Genomic DNA, 25,664 nt, shown 5'->3' on the forward strand with positions numbered 1-25,664 from the left:
TGAGGGGGTTGGGGTCGATCCTCGGGTGATGGACTTAGACATATTGACGAGAACGAGGGACCCACGTTGATATTGGGGATATTCTTTCCTTAGCACCCGGTCTCCATAACCTGAAAGGTAGGTAATAGGTATCTTCTGCACTATGACTCCCACGGTTGTTGTTGTTCCTGCATGTATGCGTTAGAACTAGGATAGTATGAACCCCTGAGCTACCGCATCTGTTGGAGTCGACTCCACGAATGGATCAAGATCACAGATCATCATCGATGAGAATAAAGATTGCGATGAGTTGGAGAGAGACTAACCCTAAAGCAGACTAGTCCAGGAACAACCAAGACTAGCGGATTACGGTAACTTACCAGACGCGCGGATCCGCGTTGGCGACGCGACTGGAGACGCGCTCGACCCCCACTTTTTGACGCGTGGGCGATCGGGCTCTGTGGTCCCGTGATCCGAGCGTCATGAACGGGCCAGACGTTCATCGATCACATCATTATGGATCACGCTATTGATCTCGATCGATCTGGGTATCTAACTGATCTCAATTCCCACCTTCAGTAGTGATGGTAGACAGATGATGGTCGGACAGTCAAGGTCGAGTAAGGAAGCTATCAGACAGTCAGTCCCAGGGAAGAGTCGCGTCTATCCAAACTAATGCACGCCCCAACCCCTCTCGGTTCGTTCACCTGGTGGTGGATCACGCTTCTGCAGGAGAATGGAGTTGCAATTTTAATTACCAGTCGGTTCTGTCCTTGACTCGAGGTGCAAACCGTCGGCACGACTTGCTCATGACTGACCTCTCGGGGCTGGAGCAGAGGGAGTAAAAATAAACGACTGTGTCCCAGCCACTGTTGATCGTCATCGGGCCAGAGGATAGAACGACTGACCGCTTCTTATGCCGTTCTCATGGAGGAACGATCGATATATGGTAACAAAACGGGTGTCTCCGATTTGCCGAAGGGAAAAAGATTCAACGCCCAACGGACGAAAAAAGACGAGAAAGGACAGAAGATGATTGGTGGATGCAGGGCGTTGGAGCAACATGATCATGCTCCCTTGCGCTCTTGCAGCGCGAATCATGGGGTCCGCTTGGAATTGTCAAGGGATATCATTTGTCCAACAGTGGGACTTGAACACCTGGAATTTTCCCGAGGTGAGGCGGTCGAAGATAGCCTGACCGCACGATCTGTCCGATCAGTGGACCAGAGTAGCGAAGATGGATGAAAAAAAGGGGGAAACAACTCGAGAGGAACGAGGGATCGGAAATATAATCATATAATCAGAGCATTGGTGGCTCTGAAAGAATGATATGATTGTTTTGAACAGGAAGTCCGTCACCCGACTACTACATTCTTGAGGTCGAAATGGGGACTGGTTTTATTTACTGTTGATATTGGAAGTATCACCAGAGAAGAAGTAGGAGAGTATATCTGATCGATAGAGTAATAGTCTAGTGTACTACTGCTATAGTGGTAACCCTGATCTGCCCCGAGATCCTTCCACGCCCAGCCCGTTCTATTCTCTCTACTCCTCTTCCTCCACTTCTCTCTCTCTTCTTCTTCCCTTCTTCTTCCTCACCTTTCCACCTCTCTTTCCACCTCTCTTTCCACCCTTCTCTTTTCTTCCCCCCTTCCCCCTTCCCCCCCCGCACAAGCTACTGTCGCTGATTTTCTCAAATCAAGCGCGTGGCTTGTTCACTCCCATCCCTTCCACTCCATTTCCTTACCCTTTCTTTTGTGTTGGTCTGGCGTTCTTGTGTGTCCAATCCCATAGAGCTTCCCTCCTTCCTCCCCCCGAACGGAGCCCGGAATCCTATGCGATGTGTTGACTGTCCAGCTTCACATCGTCCTGCACATCCAACCACTCACTCACCTTGACGTGTTGCATTTCTTTTTTTTTTTTACTCTTGCTTTCATTCTCTGTCTCCTTTTCCTTTTTTTTCTAACTCAGTAACGCCACTTTTACGATTTTACGACATCTATAGCACGCGCATTCGTCAACGTCGCATCGCATCCTATTGCCTGCGTTGCACCGTCGAAATCACATTTCCTTGCCTCGTCTACTTTCCGGAATCTTTTCCCGGGTCATCTTTCAGAGCGGAAGGTTCACGTGCCCTGGGCTGAACTTCGAGAGTCGCTGCGACATCGTTTCGGATAGCCTGCGCCGTCCCTGGTGAAATCCACCCTATCGTTGAAACCATTGACTGGGTTGCGACCACCGAAATGATTGGGCCATAGAGATTGCCTACATCGGACACAAAAAAAAACGAACCAGCGTATTTGGGATCGATCACCCGCCTGGTTCGATCGTCCCCACATCGGGACGTCGCCTGTCATGGCTTTCCCACAGCAAGGATTGTCGCGCACCCTGCCCAAGAACTTTACCTTCCCCTCAATGAGTTTCGGTGAGCCACGGACCCCGGAACGGTCGTCAATTCAACTTGAAGTTCCGCCTCCCCCGCCCCGTCATGCTAGTTGTCGCTGGCGGAGATCCCGCGCCCGCTCCGGGTCCGACATCTTTGCGCAAGTCGAATACGACCGCAGCACCGTCCGCTCCACCTCCCCCGATGTCCCCCTCCCCTCAATTGAAATCCCCCCTAGTTGTGAGCCGGCCGAGAACCCCTCGTCCTCCATCCCCCCGCCCCACAATGTTCACCTCTTGGCGCCGCCCCGGCATCGCGTGGCCTTGAAAACTCCCCCGGCCCAGATCCGTCCCGACCCCGCCGACCCCCCACCCACCGATTCCTGGCGGTCCGACGATCCCCAGCTGTGGGGCGACGCCATTGAACGTCCGGGATCCGCGTGCTCGCATGCGTCGGACTCCTCCATCTCCTCGATTGAAACCTACGCCTCGCGGCGCTCCGTGGGCGGAAGCTGCACCAGCATGGAAAGCGATTCCTATGACCCGTTCTTCCACCTGGAAATTGCCCCCAAGCCGCTCGCAGACTCGCCGCCGCTGCCCCGGAAACCGTGGAGGCCCCGCGGTCTGCGATCCAAGGAGAAGTGGACCCTGGACATGGACAACCACCTCTGGAACACCTACCAGCTCTATATCCAGAACCCCCTCATCACCCCTTTCAAGATGACCCCCGGCAGTATCCCGCCGCTGGGCGTCACCCACCGGGTCGCGCGCGAGGCCAAGAGGAACTGGGAACGAAAGCGCTTTCGGCTCACCCAGCACCCCTCCGCCGGCCCCTCTGCGCCCGCGCATCAATCGCGGAGTGGAGATGCGACCCCGACGCCCAAAGCGGAACCAGCCACGCCCATCTGGCCCCGGTCGGAAGCCGCCACGCGCCGCAGACTCAAACTGCTCTGCAAACGCAAGTTCTCCATTGCGCCGCACTACCAGCGGATGATGCAGTCCAAAAGCCCGAGCCCGGCCCTGGACCTGTTGCCCCGCATCGAGCCCGAAAGCGCGGGCAACAACGCCGCCTATGCCACGCGCGACCTGGGGGTCTCTCTGGTCACGAGTTCCGTTCCCACTCCCCTATCGCAGCTGGCGGCGGAGGGACCGTCTCATATGACAAACCCCGAATGGCATCCTCTTCCATCTGCTGAACCCCGTTCGCTCCCGCCCAAGTCGTGGAGCTTCGACGAACAGGAGATGGAGGCGCCTCGTCTCGGGTCCCCGTTTGCGTACAATACATGGGGCCCGAACACCTCCCGCCACCGAATCCATCGCCCGGGCTCCCGCCGCGAGACCATCCATGTGACGGGCGCCCGGCTGCGATCGCTACCGCGCATGGATGCGCTCCCGACTGCGGAGCACCAGCACGGTGCGGTCCCTCGCAACGATCTTCCTGCGGACGAGTCGCCGGCACAAGACGAAACGCAACGCCACCTGGAAGAATTATTCCGCCAGGGCAAACTCAACGACTTTGGCCAGCGCCGTATCCGACTGCGAACCCGCGGGGCGACGACCAGCGCGGTGCATCCTCCGGCCATCAATCAACTGTTCTCCCCTCCGTCGTCGTCATCGCGCAACGATGAACGCGGTTCCACGGACAAACTCGCCATCCCCTCTTTGCTCAACCATCTGGATGGCGATGCGGGCGAGAACATCCGGCGCCTGGGATCCCCGTTTAAGATCGAGACCCCCAAACGGCCCGGCCCAACCCGGCGGATTCGGCACGCGCCTTCCCTATCCGACCCATTTATCGGCCGGTCCATGAACCCGCAACCCAAACTGGCGACCCCGGATTCCCAAGGCCGCAGTCGGGCACGGACAGGCGTGCTTCCGTACGATCCTACCGAACGGGGCATCTCCGACGCCGAGCGCATTCGCCGGCAGATCTTGAATTTGCCCTACACGAAACAGTAAGGCTGGCCAGAACCGACATTGCCCAACCGCTTAGAGGGCGGACGGCGTTGGAATCTGGTTTCGCCATACCCCATGGTGTCAACGTGTTTTGATATCCCTTTTTTTAATGATTTAGATGATGCGCTTGGACTTAGATCCTTCCCATCAAGTGATCTAATGACCGAAATGGCCCTGACGATATTATGAATGAGATAAAAACAACACAAGAAGAAAACGAGAAATTGAAAAAAAAAGAAGAAAAAAAAAAGAATACACGAAACCCCAAAACTCTGCTCACCTCGCCAAGACAAGGACGATAAACAATCGACAAATACAGCCCGACACAAAAGTCGTGGACAACACACCTACAGTCTGTTGGATGATAATTGTGTGGTTAGGTACTCCCAATAAGCCATGAGCGAACGGTGTACCTCTTCCGACGTGGCTATGGAAAGACTTCCTGACCACATGCGATAATCTCCTTCTGTTTCTATTCTCTTGGTTGAACTGATCAACCTACACTATCTTTCACCAGTTTTCCCACTTCTAATTTCCTTGTGTCTCAATCTACGGACCGGAGTGACATTGGCTTGGACCTCCCACCACAGTGGCCATTATCTCGCAAAACAATAGCCATGGACAACTCCCGAAAGCCATTGTTGATCTCCGGTCCACTACACTCATTAACCTTTCTTTACCTCTTTGTTCTTTTTCTTCTTTTCTATTTCACCTGAACAACCCTCTCTTGGCCGACATCAGCAACGCCTTGTTCGGATCAACACCGTCAAGCGAGAGGAACACGAGGCAAGCAAGCCTTTTGTACAACCTGCAGCCCGGCTGTTCTCAACCACCACCTATCTTTAACTTTCCTTATTCCCTCTCCACTTTCCCTTCGATTGATCACAGTCCATCTACCCCTGTCATCGTCTTGGCGTCTTTTTCTTTTCTTGATTTGACTTGACTTTATGATGATGAGCAGCGTGCATGCTTCTTCTTTCTCCCAAAAACCAAACCTCCCATCTTGACCCCAAGAAGCATGCATGCATTGCAATATGACCGGTACGGAGACGATGTTGATGTTGGTATTGATTGAAACGACTACTCAATAGATGCATGAAACGATCGACGACGCAAAAAGAAAAACTGAAATGATCATGATGGCTGTGACGTTGAATGAATGACAAGCGTTTTGCAGCGATTTGTTTTTTTCAGTCTTGTTTCCTTTCTGGAGATTATGATTTCTTTCTTTTCTTACTTTCTTTCTTTATCTCTCTTTTTTTGTTCCTGTCTTGTATAAGCAGAAGAACTCAATCTATTCTATCATACACTCTTCACTACGAATTTTTCCAGCTTCCTCTCCTTCCTCTTCTTCCTCTTCCTTCTTCATGATCCATCTACTACTTTCTCTCCCATGGTCCTCTCTATTTCTTCCTTTCTTTCTTTCCTCATTTCATTTACATTCTCTCCACTCCCCAAGCGCGCATACTAGACAGACAAACAACCAACCAGCAAAACAAACACCCTGGACGCAACAAAGTCTGGTTAGTACTGCCGATGATGCTTATGTTGATGCTTATTATTGATTGATGCTGCTGATGATGATAATGATGATGACTTACCATGGATATGGACATGATATGGACACGATGTTATTGATTGATTTGATGGCTGATTCGCTATTCATTGCGGAGTCAACGATCTTGAGTTTTTCTGAATTGATTTATTCGAATTGATATTACATTCTTTCCATTCTTTCTTGAAAGATACTTTGGTGAGATGGTCCTCTTTTACCTTGTGTAAGGGAGGGGATCTTTATAGTGGTATGGTAGTAGAAATAGCAGTAGTTGTACACCGTTAGTAAGAAAGTAGGTAGTTGGTGAGATGGATAGATAGATAGCTTTCTGGTGTCATGTACGGTGATTATCAGGTCAACCTGGGAAGTCTGTAGAGAACCACATAGAATGAATATTAGGTAGATATAACTAAGACAGAAACAAATACCACAAAAAGAATTGATAACATGAATACAAAGATCGAGGTTCAGCCTCTCCACCTCAAACGCCAACGCTGCAAGAAGAAAACGAGTGAGATCCAGAAGGGAAGTTGGGGGGGTATAGGAAACGCAAAAGGAAGATAAAAAGTTGTCGTGAAGCATCGCGTCTATCGTAAAACAAGAATAGCTTGTCCACCAAAGCAACAAAATCAAGAGGGAAGCGGAGAGAGAAGAAAATTATAGAAATGGGAGGATTAGAAAGAAGTCTGAAGTAGACAATCATGTCCGCTCCAATCGCTTCTTTCTCTCCGCGTAAATAGCCTCCAATCTACGGATCTGCAGACCAAGGCCCTTTTTCTCCGCGTTGGCCAAAAGCCACGCCTCCATGCGTTCGCGCACGAACCGCATCGACCGTAGGACAGGGAGGACAGGCGATCCAGGAACGCTGATTTCATTCTCATCCTGCGGGGTGCCCTGTCGTTCCATTTGGACCCAGCGATCGGCGGAAGGGTTCAAAAGGAGGTCGAACACGTCGCGCCAAATGTCCCGTTCCCAGTATCGCTTGAGCGACTCGCGGATCTGGTAGGTTCGGGTGGCGCCGCTAGACTGGGCGGGAGCGCCCTCGCTGCGGCGCATCGGGGCCGACTCGATGTATTTCCCGAAGAGCATGACGTGGATGGTACCCGCCAGGCCGTAGAGGTCGATTTGGTGGGTCCAGGGGCGGTTCTCCCGGATCTCGGTGCATTCGTGGCCCTTGGCTTCCCAGTCTGCGACGAATTGGACGGAGGGATTGAAGGCTTGCATGTCGATGGCGCGTCCAAAGTCGATCAGCGAGAGACCTTTGTTGTCCCAGCCGTGGGATCCGCGGGGAGAGTAGTGGATTTCCCGCGGGTCGGGGAAATCCCCGTCCAGATCGAGAAGAGAAGGCGGCGCTGCGGGCTTGTCGTCGAACCGAACGAGACAGTTATCCGCTTTGATATCGCCATGCAGAATATTGCACGCGTGAAGAGATTCAACGGTTCGGAAAAGCTCCACGGCGAAAAACATAGCCAGAGCCTCGTCGAGGCCTTCGCCGTTGCCGTTGGGTGTGATGGGCTCGTTGCGGACTATGTTCACCAGATCCAACAGCGTCCCCTGCCCTCGGTAATCCTCCACCAGGATGCTTTCGCCCTTGTACACGTGCAGTTCATGCAGGTTAATGATACTCTCCGCACTGCGAGCTAAACCAGGGCTGCGTATCAGCCGTTCGTGGGCCGTCCGTATCATGTAGAACTCCCAAGCACTCGGCGGCCCGACTTCCAACTTGATCGCTTCGAATCCATACCGAGGCATGTTGGACTTCCCCTTGCGGCAAGCGGGATGATTATCATCAGCTTCCGAGTCAGAGGACAAGCTGTCGATGCTCTCAGCAAGATAAACAGGGGCATAAGCACCGGCCCCCAGCTCCCTCCTGATGATGTAACTTCGTTCAGACCCCGGGAGTTCCAAGATCGGCACATCGAAGGAAGCCTCGTCGCCACTCCTGGGGCGTTTGACGGCAGTCTTCATGAATCTCTGGATCTCAGAAGCGTAGTGTGTCCCCATCTCCGGGTGACTATGATAGCCAGGATAAGATGTTAGTGGGGGCTCCAGGGACCTGAGAATGGTATTGCGGACGCTGCTATGGGTTGGATTGCACTGTGCGTCCGGGACAATAACTCGGGGAGAGCCCGTCAGCTTGGCTGGGGAGTGGGAGGTGAAGCTGGAAAGCGCCTTCGCGGCGGTGGGACTCAGCGTCACATCTTCCGGGAGTTCGGGCAAATGACCCAGGCGAGGGGTTTCAGCGAGAGGGGTGGCGAGGAGATTAGCCGACGAATGTTTCGAGGGGGTCTTCGCGCTGTACATATGAGCCCGAGCTGCGGTCATTGAAGCGAAGGAGTGTTCGGTTTGCTCCACGATAGGGGTCATGAAAGGCAGGCGATTCTGGGCCATAATGGCAGGGTCACGGTACGTGCCAACTGGGGGGTTATAGTCTTCTGGCATCTGAGGGACAAATCGGTCCCTTTGATCATATTCGTCACTATCCACACTGCAAGCGTCATCTGCTCCATCCAACGAGTGCCTGGGAGTGCCGGATGGCGACTGCACAGCGGACACATCGCAGGTGTCTTGGTTCGTCGAGTACTGAGTCCATTCGCCATCCACCACGCTTTCTGCGCGGGTGTCGTCCAGACCGTCACCATCGCTTTCGCCAAAGGATTTGTGAAAGGTATCGTCGCCGAAGTCGCTCGATGCGGCGGAAAGGTGGCCGGTCATCGTGCTTTCGCCGCCGCTGGTGTAGTCGTCGTCCTCGAAATCACTGCTCTCGGCCACATTCTCCTCTGCCTTCAGTGGCTGGTTGAAGATGCTGTATATCTCATCCGTGGCGGCCCGAGTGTGCATGGTCATCGTTGGTTCGTGGGTGCTCTTGCGACGCGACTTGTTGTTCTTCGTTGGGGAATCGAATTTCATCTTGACTGTGTATAGAGTCAGTGGTGTGGCTCCGGAAGCGTGGGACCCAGACGAGTATGCATGTCAGGACAGGCCTTACCAGTCTGTGTTTCTCCTTTGACCTCGCGCAGTTTGAGTTTCTGTGCTTTCTTGCTCTTCTTCTCCATGACTGCATCGTGCTCCGCAGCATGGGGATCGACATCTTTGACGGTCAACTTGTGGTGGAATTGTTCCGGTAAGTCCCTATCAAGGCTGGGGTCAACCTGCTCATTCCCGGTAATCTGCCTCAGGGGCTCTTTCTGCGCCCGCCAGTTCTTGTTCATCCACCCACGGTTCATCGCCCGAAGTTCTTCGAAACTAACTTCATTGCAAGGATTGGCAATGTCCGGATATACCGCATCTAGATTCACGAAAACGCGTTCTCGCCTTCCGGTACGTGGGTTAACTGCCTCCCTTATACGATGTTCTGGAACATGCTTGGATTGCATAGGCTCATTGTTTTCTGCATTGGAATTTGACTGGATACATAAATCGTAAACCGAAGAGGGTTTCATGCCACTAATTAGTCCTGTGATCGTAAATACGTGGAAGTCGAGAGTCAGGGCCAAAAAACCAATTGTACTTACCTCGTCCCGAAAAATCGCCATTTTCTGCGTGGGCGCCGGTTTCTTCCCGGCCTTCAAGGTCTCGCCTACCCACGGCTTTGCCTCCATCGTGTTTTCCTTCTTTCGGTCCTGCACCGATCCGATACTCTCCCATCCCTTGGACGGTTTAGACACCGCTGGTTGGCTTGCTCCGGAGTCTGCATCGGAGAAGATGGCCATCTTGGGCTTTTTCGATTTCGTCTTGGGCGCGGACGCCGCGGGAGAAGATTGTTGCTGGGCCTGCGGGTCGCTGGGCTCAGCCGGTGCCGAAGCAAAGGGGTCCACCTTGGCGACCAACGCCGGACGAACAGCGGGCAAGGCGGGCGACGACGGTCCGTTATCCTGGGTGCGCCGCTCGTAGCGCTCTTGGAATTCGCTATATTTCCGAACGAGCCGTTCGGCGGGACGGGCTTCCCGGTCAATGCCCAGCCGATACACTTCGTCGGCTTGTGTCCACCTGCCTGCACCCTCCAGCCACGCAGCAAATTCCTCATAAAAAAGGGCGAGGCCTTCTCCAATGTGGTGACGTGCTAGGAAAGCAAACGTCTCGCGCGGGGAGTCGGAAAACAGTCTAATGTAGTGAAGCCAGAGGCGTAGATAGCGAGGATCGTTTTTATAATGCGATGATGACAGAAATTCGCGCACAGCGCGTTCCAGCAAGGGTAACAGTCCGGACTCCGGCGTGGCCTGAGAAGACGGGTACGCGTTCAGGGCCCATTTGACATAGCGATCGTATATATCGAGCGGATCGTCCGACTCTGCAATGGCCTGCAGCTCGGTCTCATATTCCTGTCGAATGGCGTCGTTGAGCGTCCTTGTGTCGTTCGGCGATGGGGAAACGAGCTTCCCCTCTGATTCCCTTGGTGAGAATAACCGGGCCAGCTCCCTGGCGGACCGTCCACCGGGTAAAGACTGGATGTTTTCTTTCTGGTTCTCGATGATATCGAAGTCAACCAAGTCCTCGGAGGCCGCCATGGCGGCGACGGCGAATGAGGGGGTGGAAGGAGGAAACAATCTGTTTTCGTTAGATATTAGTGGCGTTGGGTATAATCTGGGCTTGTGTCGGTGGTCGTGGCGGTCGAATGACAGGGTGGTCGATGGTCGTTGAAGGTGAAATTCTGGTGTGGATTCGGATCCAAAACGGGTCGTTTATCGATAAACAACTGCCGCCCGTTGTCCCAGTAACGAGTCACGTGGGTGGATTACCCGATCGGGAAAGCTAATGAGCTCTGCTGAGTCAGCCCCGCGACACGCTCGACGCGCCAACTTTGAGCTGTTTCTTATCGCAGCCAAACTAGTACAAGCCCTTATTCCTTGCTCTCTGCAACTATCGATTGGAACTCGTCCAGCTTCAGTGCATATTTTAGTGCCCCCACACTTTCGTGATCTGACTGCTGACATGCCGCGCGTCGCCCGTAAAGCGGCCTCGAGTGCGATCTCGCCGACAGCGAGTCCTAGCAAAGGCAGCAAAAGACAGGTCGACAGTACTGAGCCAAGCTCCCCTCTAAGACGATCGAAACGCACCAAATCGCATGAGGGGTTGCCGAATCTGGAGGTCAAAGAAGAGCTTGAACAAGACGAGGGCACATCCAGCAACGCTGCGTTGAAAAGAAACGCCCGTGGACGGGCTGTCAAAGTCCCCATCAAGGAAGAGACGATCGCGGAAGAAGTTACCAGTGTGGTTGTGGCGGACGAAGAAGCGCAGACCAAGGTCGAAAAAACGGAAGAGCCCGCACCGGCCGTGACAACCACTAAAAAACGGAAGACGAAGAAGGAGATTGAAGCCGAGATGGTGCCGTTGAGGGCTCGGACGCAGGGTCTGCGCATGTGTGTGGGAGCTCATGTCAGTGCAGCAAAGGGTGTTTTCAATTCCATCAACAATAGTGTTCACATTGGGTATGCAGCCTGTCTATCCATAAATATCAACGCTAACCGATTACTTGCAGAGGCAATGCATTTGCTCTGTTCCTGAAATCACAGAGGAAATGGGACAACCCTCCACTGCAAGACGACCATCGAGACCAATTCCGTCGTCTCTGCATCGACCAGAAATATGACGGCAACAAGTAAGTTTGCCATCAAGTACGCCCCAGTCAGCCACACAACCAGACTCACATTCAAACAGACACATTCTTCCCCACGGATCCTACCTCGTCAACCTCGCCCAAGAAGACAAAGCCAAAGCAAAGCAAGCCTACGATTCCTTCCTCGAAGACCTCCTCCGCTGCGAGGCCCTAGGAATCACCCTCTACAATTTCCAGTACATCCCCCTCCCCTCCCCCATTAACCATACAACCCTAACAAAACCCACCTCAACAGCCCCGGCAGCGCCAACCAAAGCCCCTTCCCCTCCGCACTCACCCGCCTCGCCAAAGCCCTCACCAACGCCCTAGCAGCAACCACCACAGTCGTCCCCGTCCTCGAAACCATGTGCGGTCACGGCTCCACAATCGGCGGGAACCTCAGCGACTTCCGCACGATCCTCTCCCAAATCCCAGCAGAATACCACCCGCGCATCGGAATCTGCATCGACACCTGCCACAGCTTCGCAGCAGGCTACGACCTGACCACACCAGCCGGCTTCACCTCCTTCCTCCAAGAATTCGAAGACCAAATCGGCCTGCAACACCTCCGCGCCCTACACCTCAACGACTCCAAAGCCCCCCGCGGCAGCAACCGCGACCTGCACGCCAACATCGGCACAGGATTCCTCGGCCTCCGCGCCTTCCACAACGTCATGAACGAGCCGCGCTTCGAAAACCTTCCCATGATCCTCGAAACACCCATCGACCGACCCCCTCCCCAAAACTCAACCTCCAAATCCCAGGCCGCGGTACCAGACCCGGGGGTCTGGGCTCGTGAAATCGAGCTCCTAGAGTCGCTCATCGGGATGGATCCCGAGGGGGCGGAATTCCGCGCGCTGGAGGCGCAACTGGCGGACGAGGGGAAGGAGGTGCGTGCGAAACACCAGGAGCAGTATGAGAGGAAGATGGAGGCGGAGGAGAAGAAGAGGTTGAAGAAGGAGGGCGGGAAGAGTCCTGCAAGGAAAGGGCAGAAGACGCTCATGGAGATGATGAATGGAGCCCCGAAGCGGGGGAAGAGGGGGGGTGGGAAGAAGGTTGATGATGGTGATGATGATGAACATGGGGGGAGTGAGGATGAGGGGTGTCAGAGTCATGCGGAGGAGGATTGAGATATTACTACTCCGTACTCCGTACACAAGGATTATACCACCCGACTGTAACATATTAATTTGAGCCTTGTGGTATGCGATTATCGAATTAAACCCGTTCAATCTACATCTACATACTTACACTAATATACACCTAAAACTACGACAATGGTTCGGATAAGTTCAATGCAAATGGGTATTCTGTATAATATGCCAGACTTCAGCTGGAAGTCCAAATGCTAAGATATATAAGATGAGATGAGATGAGATATTTTCTTGGGTAGTAGTAGACATGGTACATCACGCGAAACAATCACTCTATACGAAGCCGCGCCAATATGTGCGGTGGACTGTGCGCTTCCAGGGAAGTGCGGGCCCGAGTCGTGGATATAAATCAACAGATGTGAGGACGCGTGTATATCGCATTGCCAGCGTGGGCGTTGTCTTTCACGGGCCGCTGCTCTCGAAGATCTTCCTGGCTCACGGAGAGCCTGGGTATGCGTTAAGACGCGATTGGAGAGCTGGATGAGAACGGCATGGAGGCAACGCATCGACAGTCGGAGTACAAGAGACGAGAGAGGACAAGGTAGCTGAGCGGTCCAATCATTGTCCATCACTGGCGTGGTGTCGTTCGGGCGATGATCGAGTATCCTCGGACGGGCTGGGTCCCCGCGTCCCCTGGGGCGGGAACTGCGTGTCGGCGGAGATGACGATCGGCGGGGCCGACTTCATGGGAGACGGCCGAGACACTTGGATCTTATCCGGATCCTCCAGGTTTGTGGTGTTGATGCTGAGCCCGTGGACAGCACTGCTCGCCCCGCTGGCGCGAACCCGGAACGACCGTCCTCCGTTGATGGGCAAGTCGCTCGGGGGCGTGATATTGACATTGTCATCGACGTGGATCGTGGGGGACTCCACCATCGTGGTCTCCTGGTCCGCGACCTGGTGGTATCCACCCCGGGTCCGGACGGGACCCAGGTCCTCCGAGTCCGAGTCCAGATCCGGAGTCCGGTCCCACGAGGCCTTTTGGGCATCGGCGCGCATCTTGGCGATTTTCATATAATTGTAGCAGCCGATGCTGCAGATCGTCACGAACAAGCCCGTCAAATTGATCAGCGTCAGCTGGTCGTGGAAGATGACACCGGCCGCACTGATGGTGACCACCTCTTTGAATATGCCGCAGATACTCAGGGTGACCACGGAGGACCGTTTCAGAAGGGCAAACTCGGCCGCGATCATGCAGAAGGCGAGCACGCCCGGGAAGACGAGGAGGAACGCCGCGAAGGCACCCCCGTGCTCGTCGGTGAGGGCCACCACGCCGGTGAAGATCTGGGACGGGCCCTCAATCGAGGTGGCAATCACGATGAGGGACAGGAACATCACGGGAGTGAGGAAGAAGAGGGTGGAGAAGGGATTGCCGGTGGCAGGATGGCGGAGAAGGAGGATCTGTGTCAAGCCCCACCGGAAGCCGGAGAAGAAGGCCGAGGCGATGACGAGGACGAAGCCGATGGTATTGAAGGCCGTCTCGCCGGCGACCATCATGACGACGCCGACGGTCATGGCGGCGATGATGAGGATGAGCTTGAACGACGGGGTTTCGAGGCGGAAGAGGAAGGCGAAGATGAGGACAAAGGCGAGGGCGGACGATTTACACATGGTCAAAAAGGTGAGCGAGATGAATTTGAGGGACATGTTCCCCAGACCAATATCGAGCGACGTGGCCGTTCCGCAGGGGACGAGACGAGTGAAGTAGAAGAGCTTGGTCAGGAGGGGTTCGGGTTCCGCGCCATCGGGCGGAGGGGGAGCCTTTGGCCGTAAGGAGGGGAAGATCCAAAGGAGGGTCGAGGCGAGCGTGAACTGAACCAGCATATGCAAACTCGTGGTGAAGAGAGGGTAGGGAAAGACGATGTCATCTTCGGAGAACATCCACTTGTTGTACTATCCAGCGCGTTAGCTTTTCCTCCTGCCGCCGCTCTCAACCCCAGACCGGGGAAGGGGGCATCGCTACTCACAATCGAGATCGCCAGCGAAAAGAAATACCACATCAGGATCAACGTCGCATTAATCAGGAGCCGCTGGGTGACACTCTGACCCGCGAGATCATCGGTCTTCGACGCCTTGACCCCGGCAATCCGAGCATCCAACTGCCTGCGTTGTTGTCTCCGTCGTCGTCTCTGGCGTCGTTGTCTCGCCGTGAGGCCCGTTTCCTCGTCATCTTGAATGTCGTCATCCGAGCTGATATGATCCATTTCCACACTCTCCGCAATTGAGGAAAGGTCCGACACGTCTGGATCCTCGCCCACTTTCAGGTCGTCCCGCTTGTATCCGAGGCCATCGCCGGTCAATCTCGACGGGTCGTCCCGCTGGTCTAGGGCAGCGGCATGGGATGAACCAGCCGTGCTGGTGAGCACTGAGCTCCGCCGTCGATGGTGGCTGTTGGACGGCGATAAGCCCATGGTGAAGGGAGTGAAGACGATGCGAAGAAAGGAGAAAGGGATGATAAGGGAAAGGTTAAAGGAAGGTTAGGCTAGCATGGAGCGGGCTCCATCAGTAAACGAGGAAAGAGGATATCGGCCAGCGTGCTCGACGGTATCGATGAGGGCAATCCTGCGATCAATGGGGCTTGTCGAGACGAGTCGAGAGGGAAAGATCTGAGCGTCGGAACAGTCGAGCAAGCTGGGAATCGGTGTAAAGGAATCGATAGCCTAGTCCGGATTTGAGACAAAGAGGCCGATGGGGGCTAATGAAAGGAGTGGGAGGGTCGAAAGCGGATGATGGCACAGGTCGGAAGAGAGGAGAAAAGGTTCGGGAGGGGGGAAACGACGCAAGGGAGACAATAGCAGGAGGCGTTGCTCCAGGTGTCTCGAAGTTTAATCGATCCACAGAGGACAGATACCAAAGGAGTGATGGGACGATGGAGTTGAGTGAGAATGGACAGTGGAAAGGAAAGTAAGGAAAGATAAGATCAAAACAGGGGGAGGAAGAGACAGGACAAAAGGGAAGATCGGACAGAGGTTCGAAAACCGACAAACACAGGAATGGAGAGATTGACGAAAGGACAAAGGAATTGGGAGAGTGAAAGATGAAGATCAAGAGAACAACAACAACAACAACGACGAGTGAGATGAAGATGAAGAAGTGAGAAAGACGGGCGGATCATGTGAGCGAGTGGATGTGGATTACTTAGTCAGGATCTCCTGAAGTTATGAAAACATTTATAACATCTATTGACTGTACAGCTTATGCTTCCTCCTTCAGTCCCACTGCCTTCTCTCTTATCTTCCCTTCACTCTCTTCTTCTCTTCTTCTCTACTCTTTTTTCCTCCTTCTCTATATCTCCTCCCATCCTCCTGCGTACTCCCTACCACCATGATCATAACTCTGACGATTATCAACATCATTTCCGAATTCTACGGCAAGTCCCCCGCTTCTCCTGCCCGGGAATGACTACGATCTTTTTCGCCCGTCTCCACTCTCCACCGGTCTAGTCAAATCCCACCCTCTTCTAGCGCCTGCAGCGGTGCAGCCACTGGAGCCACTCCATCCACCGGCGAATACGAGCCCATGAAGAAGACCTAGCTCGTCACTGACGCCCCTCTCCTGATCCACTAATCATCTACGACGGAGCATAGTGCCCTTGGCCCCATACTACGAGACACCTGGCTAGTCCCTCAAATTCACGAGCCACCGTCACCGGCTTTTCTTTTCTTCTCTTCCGCTCTGCCTGTTTGAGTCTGCCCTCTGGATCTCGCTTGTTCTCGCGTCTGCATGGGCGTCCGCCAGTGAATAAGCCGCGCTTGTAAAGCGGGGAGGCCCAATAGGGCATATTCCATAGAGGGGATGGTGTAATTTCATTTTCATTTACTTTTTGTCCCTCTTCCGGTCGATCCGGGGTCAACAATAATTTCCCTATTACTTCCTTTAGGACCCTGTGGATTATCCTTTTTTTTTTTTTTTTTTTTTCTCCTTCTTCTTCCTGATCTGTCAGCCTAAAATGCCTTGCCAATGCAATGACCATTAATAGACCATCAACATCCCACCAGAGTCATTAGTGCAAGATCTTACCCTACCGGCCCCAACAACAACGTCCGTCAGGTACAACGTGATAAGCACCCAAAAATAGGGACAAAGCCACGGACACTGAACCCGGTCTCCATACCAAGTTTGGGAGAAGAGCCGTGTGCAAAGTTAAATAAGCCAGCACAGCCCAAGCCTAGTGCGACGGACCAATTAGCCAAAGCCCCCCCAAGGATGGAGGTGAGAAAGAGAAAAGAGGTGGAGACATCTCCGGCAGGCTGCTGAATCTGAAGCTCCCGTCTCTTCCACCTAACTCTTGGCGTTGAGACAGGGATCAATCGTCGTGGTTGGTTTGGAAGTTGGAACCTTAGGTAGCGCTCTTTTTTTTTTTTTCTCCCTTCCTCGGTCTGGCCATCTGATGACCCCGTAATAAGCTCGTTCATGATTTGTCGTAGGGAGCCGCGGTCAGGCCCAAGCATCTGACAGGTATGATCTTTTCCGGAATGGCGCACTTGACGAGGGGGGGGGGTTCAGGATCTACTGTATGTCTTCTGGTGGGTTACGAAAGAAAAAGAAAAAAAACAAACGGTTCGGATGACTTGGATATGGTAGACCTTTATCTTCCTACAGAGAAGGTGGAATGAAACAGTATACAACCCATGAAACTCGACAAAACAAAGCACACCCACACCCAGATTAACCCAGCATAAACACCGATAACTAGCAGATACTAACCCCAACTATCCCTAATCACCGAGAACAAGCAAAGCAAAAACTTTATCTAGTTACGACTGACCCATGAGCCAGGCCACTCTCGAAGCCCCAACCAGAGGGCAATACGACAGAACCAATCCCATCCGATGATCTCATCGCGCAGGAAGAAAGGAAGAGAGACAGACACAGCAGGTCGGAACGTAAGACGGTGGATGGACCAGACCCCTCCCCTTGCATGTCTGCACCCGACAGGAGACAGACAGGAGACAAGACAGACAATGACACAGTCGCATGATCCATTCTCCTTCAACGTGGTCGGGTTTGAGTAATACAATGAGTAATTGTGAGGGTGTAGTAAGTATTGATTATTTGTCAGGTGTTTAGTTTTGTTTTGCTGGATGGATGGAGGTTGCACATGGTTTGGTTAGATCAGTCTTTAACTAACCAGGGACTGGATCAACTGGAAACACAAGGTACACTCCTTCACCTGTGGTAGGTGGTGCATTAGACATATACTCAACAATATTGGAGAAGACCCAACGATGTGGCGACCTTCTGAAGAATGAGTGGACCATCCCGATAGGAATAGATACCCCTGCATACTATGTACATAATATATAATACCTATCAAGCACAGATACCGAGAACCAGGTACCAAGAACTAGATACCTATGCTATAACGCCAGAGCCACAGCTGATATTATCATATTAGTAGGTGGGAATACTCCATACTTCCAGGAAATCCCACTCCCCCTATCTCATCTCATCTCATCTCATACTACACAGGGCCAAACATCACGTCATTACGCAGGGGGATTCAACGCCTAGGTACATAGGTATACTCGGAGTATACATGTGCTTCCACGCTGGGGGTTACAGATTACAACTCATATCTCATAACTCACTTACTAGGCAGCAGCATTGCCAGAATAACATCAACATGAATCTAAAATAAAACCAATACTTGTTTACGTATGTAGCCTCCACAACCCACTAAGTAAGCGTCGTGGCGTGTCCACATCTCCAAGGCAAGGAAGGAAGGCTTGTACGACGCCAACCACCTGGCTTGTTTGTAGGTCAATCGTCATAGTACATCACATCATTGCGCAGTATATGGGTCTGGTGCTATATGCAGTACTCCGTAGTACTGTGGTGGTTGAGCTGGCATGGAGCGTTGGTTGGGATCGTCTATGTAGGTAGGTAGGTATGTTTTGGTGTAGGTTGTGGTCGTGCTATAGTACTCTGGTGGTTGGGCTTGATGAGTCTAGGTATATAGGTACCAGGTACTCTAAAGCTAAGTGTGATGCTACGAAGCCATCTAATAAATCATGTTCATTCATCATTGTTCCGTTTCTAGAGTAGTCCTTGGTCCTACCAACTCCAAACAGAAGTAGATAGACAACCATCGCAATGATCCGATCCAGACCTATGCACTCCAACCCGGATGTAGTCCCAGCAATAGAAGTACAGCGACGGATGTCTATATCCAGCACCATACACTTTCCATTAATAGATCTGCCGAGTCTATAACACCCATCTGTCCATCGTTGCTATCGTATATTCAGGTGCCCTTCTCCCGATTTAATCATCTGGGTTGGACGCTCCTCGGTCAATGCATGGTTCTCTCCCTCACTCCCACCCTCTCCCTCTCCAGCCGCATCATTGGTAGGTACTCCACCAAATCAACCGCCCTTCCGTTGACCAGCAGCACCAGGCCCTGGAGTCGGATTGGAGTTGCTCGAAGCACCGCCCGCAGCGTCCTTTGCGGAACTGCCGCGGGAAAAGGTGCTGGTCGTGCCGATCGCCGCACTGGCGCTACGCAACTCGATCTTCTTGCGTTCCATTTCAAGCTGTTATGACGGTCAGAATCCAGCCACCAAATCAAAGAGAACCTAGAACCGAAGAACAGTACATACCACCTTGCGCACATGCGCCAGAGCAGCCGTGTCGCCCGCAACCAGCGGCCGGCAGTCGTCCACACGGTACGGGGGCGCGATGGTGACGGCATCCGCCACGATGATGTTGGGACCGTCCCACCGGGTCGGCATGGTGCGGGTGAAAGCGTCGAAGATGTCCTGGGCCTCGCGCGTGACGCCCTTCCCGCGACGCGCCTCCGTCTCGAGCAGCTTGCTCACGGCATTGAACTCGCGAGTCTTCAGGGCGCGGATATCCAGCGCGTGCAGAGGGGGGACGGCATCGGAGAACGAGGAGCCTTCGGTGGAGTTGGATGAGGGGGCCAGCGAGAGGAGCTGGAAGGATTGTATGCGCGACACAGGGATGATGTGGTAGTCTGCTGCTTGCGATTGCTTGTCGGCAGTGTTGATGGCAACTAGGTTGGTAATGGGGCAGGCTGTGAACAGGGTGCCTTCGATGGTGGACACGGTTGGGGCTGTGCTAATGCGAACGCTGGTAGATGAATATGTCAATACCGCGGACTCCAATTGCTCATCTTTGTCGAGCCAAAGGGGGCAAGATAAATTGTCTGCTTACCGTGCACCAATTGCACCGCTCAGAGCAGCCTCCAGAGGCACCATAGCACCAGCCATTCCTTGGTTTGGACTTGCACCGGACGGTCTTCCACCCACGCTGTGACGCTTAGTATCCGGCATAGGACTGTCAACAAAAATCCGGGGACCCTCAAGCCGTTCAGTCGTAGCTAATCAACAGGTATCTATGTCTATGCTCATGCGGTGGCCGAGCTGGACCAGCTTCGTTTAAAAAGGCGGGTTGTGTGACGGCTCAAGTCTGAAACACAAGAACTTCCGTCTCTCCCGACACGTTGATCGCCGCAACGATTTAGACCGATTGCGACCTAGACTAGCGAGTGAGCTGCGAAGATGACTTGCGGCGGCCCTGTAGACGGTACTCGGCGCAGATCAGGCACAGTGGGACGTAGCGGGAGCCGCAACTTGGGTAGGAAAGGGAGTGGCCGATATCGCGCCCCGCGATACGCAAAAGGAATCGGAGGAGGGGTGCAAATCAGGCACAGTATGACCAAGCAGAAGAGGGAGAAATCTCAGACTGCTGGCACGGAGATGGGGTCAAAGGAGGTTGCGCTCCGTCGACTGATAGCAGGAAAGCTAGAATGAGGGCAAATGTTCATGGAGGGAGGTCGGACTGGGGTGACTGGACCGGCCGACCGAATGCGGTTTAGCGCCGGTGGAGACCTCTGCCCCATCTCGTCATTGTATTCAATCAATGTCAACTGGCCAAATCGACGGGAATTCCCCCTCCATCATTCAGTCGCATATGCTACTATCGAAATGAAACCTTACGACTCATGTCATGTCGTCTAATCCTACTACCTTGATCTTTTTTGCTCAATACCGGCCGGTGCACGAGGACCCGACCGCCAGGATTTGGATGAACCGAACAGAAAACATTCATTCATAAGTTTCTGCCATCATAACTGGGCATCTAAATACATCGTAATCATCTGATTACTTTTAACCATTGGCAACCGGGTGATCGTCTGTTGCCCCAGAGTTCTACCAATCCGGTCCCCCTTCTTCCATTATCGGGGGAATGATTCCACGTCCAGCGCAGGGCGTTGCATCCATCATCTAAGCCACATAGGTCGACGCAGACACGTCACCGCCACGTCCAGTCCAGTTGACGTGGATATCCTTGCCCTCGGGGTAGTTCTCGTTGGAGCACTCGGGCTTGATGCGGAAGGTGTGGGCACCGAAGTAATCACGCTGGGCCTGCAGCAGGTTGGCAGGGAGGTCCCGAGTACGGTAGCCGTCGTAGAAGCCGAGCGCGGTGCTGAAGGCCGGGGTGGGGATGCCCCAGAGAGCGCCGTGGGCGACGACGTTCCTCCAGCCCTTCTGGGCGGTGTGGATGGCCTTGTTGAAGAAGTCGTCGAAGAGGAGGTTCTCCAGGTCGGGGTTGTTGCGGTAGGCGTTGGTGATGTCCTTGAGGAAGACCGAGCGGATGATGCAACCACCACGCCACATGAGGGCGATCGAGGGCTTGTTCAGCTTCCATCCGTACTCGCGAGCGGCCTGTTAAGTTCCAACACGTTAGTAGACCATACGCAGATTTGACTGCAGATAAACGGGACCAGACTTACCTCCTGGATGAGCATAAAGCCCTGGGCGTAGGAGATGATCTTGGAGGCGTACAGAGCCTGCTCCAGGTCATCGATGAAAGCCTGCTTGTCACCCTTGAAGTCGGGAGAGGGTCCCTCCAAAAGGCTGCTGGCGCGGATACGCTCGTCCTTGAGGGCGCTCAGGCAACGGGAGAAGACGGCCTCACCGATCAGGGTGACGGGCATGCCAAGGTCGAGAGCGTTGATGGCGGTCCACTTGCCAGTACCCTTCTGGCCAGCCTTGTCCAGGATCTTCTCAACGAGCGGGACGCCATCGTTGTCGTTGTACTTGAGGACATCGCGGGTGATCTCGATCAGGAAGGAGTCGAGGACGCCCGTGTTCCACTTCTCGAAAACGGTGGCAATTTCGGAGACGGGCATGCCCAGGCCGCGCTTCATGATATCATAGGCCTATCGTGCAAGGGATGTCAGAGCCGGTCAGACCGAAGTGGACGGAATTTTTTGGGGGAGAGGCCTACCTCGCAGATGAGCTGCATGTCACCGTACTCGATACCGTTGTGGACCATCTTGACAAAGTGGCCGGCACCCTCGTCGCCGACCCAGTCGCAGCAGGCCTCGCCGTCGCTCTTAGCGGAGATGCTCTGGAAGATGTCCTTGATGTGGGGCCAGGCCTTCTCGTTTCCACCGGGCATGAGGGAGGGCCCGTAGCGGGCACCCTCCTCACCACCGGAGACACCACTGCCGACGAAGTTGATGCCCTTCGCGGCGAGCTCTTTGGTACGGCGGTTGCTGTCGGGGAAGTGGGAGTTGCCACCATCGATGATGATATCACCCTCCTCGAGGTGGGGCAGGAGAGCCTCGATGAACTGATCGACGGGCTTGCCGGCCATGACCAGGAGCATGATACGGCGGGGACGCTTCAGCTTGGAGCAGAACTCCTCGACAGAGTGAGCACCGACGATGGGCTTGCCTAGAAGCCATCAGTTAGCTATCCGCGACTCCACGACGAACCGCCATGATCCGGAAAGGTAGCTCACCCTTGGCTTCATTTTCAAGGAAGCGGTCGACCTTGGAGGTGGTACGGTTGTATGCGCAGACGGTGAAACCGTGGTCAGCGGCGTTGAGGATCAGGTTCTGACCCATGACGGCCAGACCGATGAGGCCGAAGTCAGCACTAGGGGAGGGATGCGCCGATGCGCCGACATTGATGCCGGCCAAGCGGGCGCTTGAGTCAGTTGGTACATTCTCATATATCCAGAGGGCAGAGGGCAGTAAATCAGGAATTAATGCAGCAATCAAAAAAAAAAAAAAGACCAAAGAAGAAAAAACGGAAATGGTGGAATTGAGGGGTGTGCGTTAGTGGGGTGGTGGATGGTTTGTCCTATCCCAGTGCACGAACGCTATGACGTTGAGAGCTGCAGTTGCCCCGCGCCGCCGCTCGTCGCATATCACCACGGGAAGACAAGAAGCCCCTTCTTTCAAAAAGAAGACGAATGAAGAAAAGATGACACAGAGAGTAAGAGAATAAAACCCATAAATCATCAAAAATTGAAAAGAAACGATTCAATAGGGATAAGCAACACCATAGACGCGAGGAGGGGTACGAGAAAAGCTCGGTGCCTCATGCGGAAAAACAAGGCATCTGCACCAGGTTGGGAGGCATCTTTGTACGATGACTGGTATGCAGGAAATACAAAGGAGATAATATGCAAATAACATATATAAAGAAAAAAGAAAGATAGAAAGATAGGAAATCGATTGAACTTACACTGCGGTTGCCATGATGAAGAAGCTCTCTGGTCTCGGGGAGGGGTATTAAGACAGTGTTTGAACAGCAATCCAACAAAAGAGTTGAATTTCAAGATGGAGACAAAGGGATTAAAGGTGGGGGGGAGATGGGAACGATTTAAAAGGGAAGAAAGGGAGGAGAAGAGAAGGAAGATAGACTAGAGAGAAGAGAAGAGAGTTGGACGATGTCACTGCCGCTTACGGAGCAGGTTTCCTTCTGGTCATTGGGTGTGGGACGAAAAACAGAGAGAATGGGCGGGGCTTGTTTAGCAGTGGGAAATCATGCTGAGGGAGAGGAGCAGAGTAGTCCGGTCCGGTGAGTCGAACTAGGTACTTGGATAATACGCCGAACACAATGATTTCAACCGATCCACTTGGATGGAATTCAATTGAATCCAGTTTATTTTATCCGGTGAGATAATCTACGTCCATCCCACGACGGAGCTATCTATACTGTAACTGTAGACTGGATGGAAGTCGGAGATGACGGAGGGGTAATGTTGCCTCAGGCATGCATTTATTTACATACAACACATCGAGGGAGTGTAGAAGACCCCTGATCAGATTGATTCCTATCCGAAGAAACGATCCCATCATATCATGAAAATGGTCAGAATTGGAAAGAAGAATTGACGACTCCATGAGAAGGTCAAGACCAGAATTGAATCAATCCAAGCTTGTCCCAGCTATTTCGAGCTATTCGAATGCGGCAGTCTGTCGTGTTTGTTCTGTTTGTCTCCGAATTATTACTATATCCAGATGATCGGGGTTCTTGAACCTCATTACCTACTACTAGCTGAGCCCGACAAATACCCCGTTGTCGTTCTCAAACGTCATGCTGATTTTTTCCGTCCACGGCTGGGTATTATAGTTCGACACCCGCGAGTAAGTCTGAAACAGACGCGCCACAAGGTACGTCAGGATAATCATGGCATAATGTCCTGCACAAGAGTCAGCTATGGCAACCACCAAGGGAGGAATCGCCCTACGACCAGGACAAGCTCGAGGTCCCTTGTTAAACGGGATATACCCCGGCATGTCTCCACTGAGATGTTCCCACCGTTCGGGATAGAATGCTTGGGGATTTTCCCCAAAGTCGTTCCCCAGCCGATGTCGAGCCCAAGTGGAAAAGACCACGATATCTCCCGCTCGAACCAGGGCCGGGGCGTCACCGTCCCTCCCACCACCGCGCGGCATGATGGAATCCTTGTTCGCCACGCGTGCGTTGAGCACCACGGCAGGAAAGAGCCTCATGACTTCGAGAGCAAGGTTGTCAGCGCATACGACCTTGGATAGCGAAAGGATGAATTCGGGACTCTTCACCTTCTTGGATCACGCAGCGGACATAGCCCAGAGAACCCAGTTGCTTCCATGTCGGGGATGTCAATCCGAGAGTGTCGATGATGCTCGCTCGCAGCTTGTGCACGACCCGTTCGTCCTGGGACAGACAGTAGAAAAGACCCGAGAGAGTCGTCCCTATGCTGTCATTTGCGAGAAGGATGCCAAGCGCCTGGTCGGTAAACTGGGAGACTTCCTCGGCCTCCGCGTCCAGAGCCGCTTTGACGGGGTATACTTCCGCCCTCTTCCTCTTGTGACTGCGTTGTCGGACCTCTCGGGTAGCCTGGGCCATCACATATTCACGGGCACGCCTGCATGACTGGATGAATGTCCGCTTAGAGCGCAAATGACGCAGAGGACCACGGAAACCGTCCTGCACGATTCTCTCCTTCACATGTAGCAGGTCTGCCTCGAATTGCTTCTTCTCGGGGGACTGACAAGGGTCGAGAGCATCGATAGACTCTCCCAAGGACAATCCTGTCTGTATATCCAAAGAAAGTGCAAAGACACAGGATTGAATGTCGAAAGCTTGGTTGTTTGAGGGGACGTGTTGGAGAAAGGCTTGAAAATGGCGCTCGCACCCTTCTAGGTCGATGATCCTGCGAAGATCGGAAAGTCGGCTACTCAACTGCCCCCGGCTTTTCTTCCAATCTGCGCCGTCCAGAGTAAAGATGCCATGTGGGGTGATCGACTGAAACAGGGGCTTTCGTAAGGGCGAACTGTCGAAGTCGACAAAAGCAGTGGACAGCAGGTGCTGTATATTTTCCCGGTTATGGGTAAAGATGAGTCGATACCCAATCAGATGGGAAGTGTATGTCTCTCCGTATCTGGTGAACAGTGCATTCGTATACTCCAACGACGTTCGACGCTGGAAATGAAAGGCCAACTCGACTGTTTTGGCGACCCCAAAGATGTCATACCGGAAGCGGTCGTTTTCATTGGGGAGCTTTTCGCAACCACGGAGTCGCTCCAGCTCTCGCCGTTTGAGGCCTTGCCGAAATATTCGCATCAAATGTATAAAAGCAACCCCAACAATTACCACAACGAAAACCACAACAGGCTCATTGAACCGTGGTGATCCAAGCCATGATTCCATTATCTTGCGTGAGGTGCCGCGCAGCGCGGGGATGCTGTACTGTCGTTTCGTTATATGGCACTACTGCCTGCCCTGTCATCTGC

The 25,664-nt window shown here is 53.3% G+C and overlaps 8 protein-coding genes across 8 annotated transcripts; 2 read left to right on the plus strand and 6 right to left on the minus strand.

Annotated features, from left to right (window-relative positions):
* The first annotated feature begins 2,081 nt into the window (after window positions 1-2,081).
* Window positions 2,082-4,702, plus strand: BDW47DRAFT_65020 (uncharacterized protein). Its single transcript, XM_024819525.1, has one exon. It carries the CDS (start codon window positions 2,335-2,337, stop codon window positions 4,318-4,320), a length of 1,986 nt encoding a protein of 661 aa, XP_024675191.1. The 5' UTR covers window positions 2,082-2,334; the 3' UTR covers window positions 4,321-4,702.
* Window positions 4,703-6,343: 1,641 nt separating this feature from the next.
* BDW47DRAFT_99641 (putative checkpoint protein kinase (SldA)) lies at window positions 6,344-10,502 on the minus strand. The gene is made up of 3 exons (XM_024820910.1): window positions 9,388-10,502; window positions 8,862-9,279; window positions 6,344-8,787 (listed from the first exon to the last, which is right to left on the minus strand). Exons 1-3 carry the CDS (start codon window positions 10,378-10,380, stop codon window positions 6,572-6,574), a joined length of 3,627 nt encoding a protein of 1,208 aa, XP_024675192.1. The 5' UTR covers window positions 10,381-10,502; the 3' UTR covers window positions 6,344-6,571.
* Window positions 10,503-10,721: 219 nt separating this feature from the next.
* Window positions 10,722-12,598, plus strand: BDW47DRAFT_133645 (DNA-(apurinic or apyrimidinic site) lyase APN1; the record flags this gene model as incomplete). Its single annotated transcript, XM_024817888.1, has 4 exons — window positions 10,722-11,301; window positions 11,352-11,471; window positions 11,531-11,665; window positions 11,725-12,598. The coding sequence occupies exons 1-4, from the start codon at window positions 10,805-10,807 to the stop codon at window positions 12,596-12,598; spliced, it is 1,626 nt and encodes a 541-aa protein (XP_024675193.1). The 5' UTR covers window positions 10,722-10,804.
* A 161-nt stretch (window positions 12,599-12,759) lies between these two features.
* On the minus strand, window positions 12,760-15,756 carry BDW47DRAFT_99645 (putative nucleotide-sugar transporter). Its single transcript, XM_024820911.1, has 2 exons — window positions 14,590-15,756; window positions 12,760-14,515 (listed from the first exon to the last, which is right to left on the minus strand). The coding sequence occupies exons 1-2, from the start codon at window positions 15,031-15,033 to the stop codon at window positions 13,181-13,183; spliced, it is 1,779 nt and encodes a 592-aa protein (XP_024675194.1). The 5' UTR covers window positions 15,034-15,756; the 3' UTR covers window positions 12,760-13,180.
* A 1,528-nt stretch (window positions 15,757-17,284) lies between these two features.
* Window positions 17,285-17,723, minus strand: BDW47DRAFT_99648 (uncharacterized protein; the record flags this gene model as incomplete). Its single annotated transcript, XM_024820912.1, has 1 exon — window positions 17,285-17,723. A coding segment is annotated over exon 1 (233 nt), but the record flags the coding sequence as incomplete, so codon positions are not given.
* Window positions 17,724-18,990: 1,267 nt separating this feature from the next.
* Window positions 18,991-19,854, minus strand: BDW47DRAFT_122753 (anticodon-binding domain-containing protein; the record flags this gene model as incomplete). The annotated part of the gene is made up of 3 exons (XM_024815912.1): window positions 18,991-19,158; window positions 19,225-19,714; window positions 19,799-19,854. The coding sequence occupies 3 exons, from the start codon at window positions 19,852-19,854 to the stop codon at window positions 18,991-18,993; spliced, it is 714 nt and encodes a 237-aa protein (XP_024675196.1).
* Window positions 19,855-20,672: 818 nt separating this feature from the next.
* Window positions 20,673-23,449, minus strand: BDW47DRAFT_65066 (NADP(+)-dependent, decarboxylating phosphogluconate dehydrogenase). The gene is made up of 5 exons (XM_024819527.1): window positions 23,128-23,449; window positions 22,397-22,584; window positions 21,878-22,329; window positions 21,381-21,809; window positions 20,673-21,312 (listed from the first exon to the last, which is right to left on the minus strand). Exons 1-5 carry the CDS (start codon window positions 23,139-23,141, stop codon window positions 20,872-20,874), a joined length of 1,524 nt encoding a protein of 507 aa, XP_024675197.1. The 5' UTR covers window positions 23,142-23,449; the 3' UTR covers window positions 20,673-20,871.
* A 490-nt stretch (window positions 23,450-23,939) lies between these two features.
* Window positions 23,940-25,581, minus strand: BDW47DRAFT_115384 (cytochrome P450; the record flags this gene model as incomplete). Its single annotated transcript, XM_024814789.1, has 3 exons — window positions 23,940-24,088; window positions 24,137-24,403; window positions 24,471-25,581. The coding sequence occupies 3 exons, from the start codon at window positions 25,579-25,581 to the stop codon at window positions 23,940-23,942; spliced, it is 1,527 nt and encodes a 508-aa protein (XP_024675198.1).
* Between the last annotated feature and the right edge of the window lie 83 nt (window positions 25,582-25,664).

Source organism: Aspergillus candidus (genome assembly GCF_002847045.1).
Source record: "Aspergillus candidus strain CBS 102.13 unplaced genomic scaffold BDW47scaffold_5, whole genome shotgun sequence".
NCBI classification, from domain to species: Eukaryota; Fungi; Ascomycota; class Eurotiomycetes; order Eurotiales; family Aspergillaceae; genus Aspergillus; species Aspergillus candidus.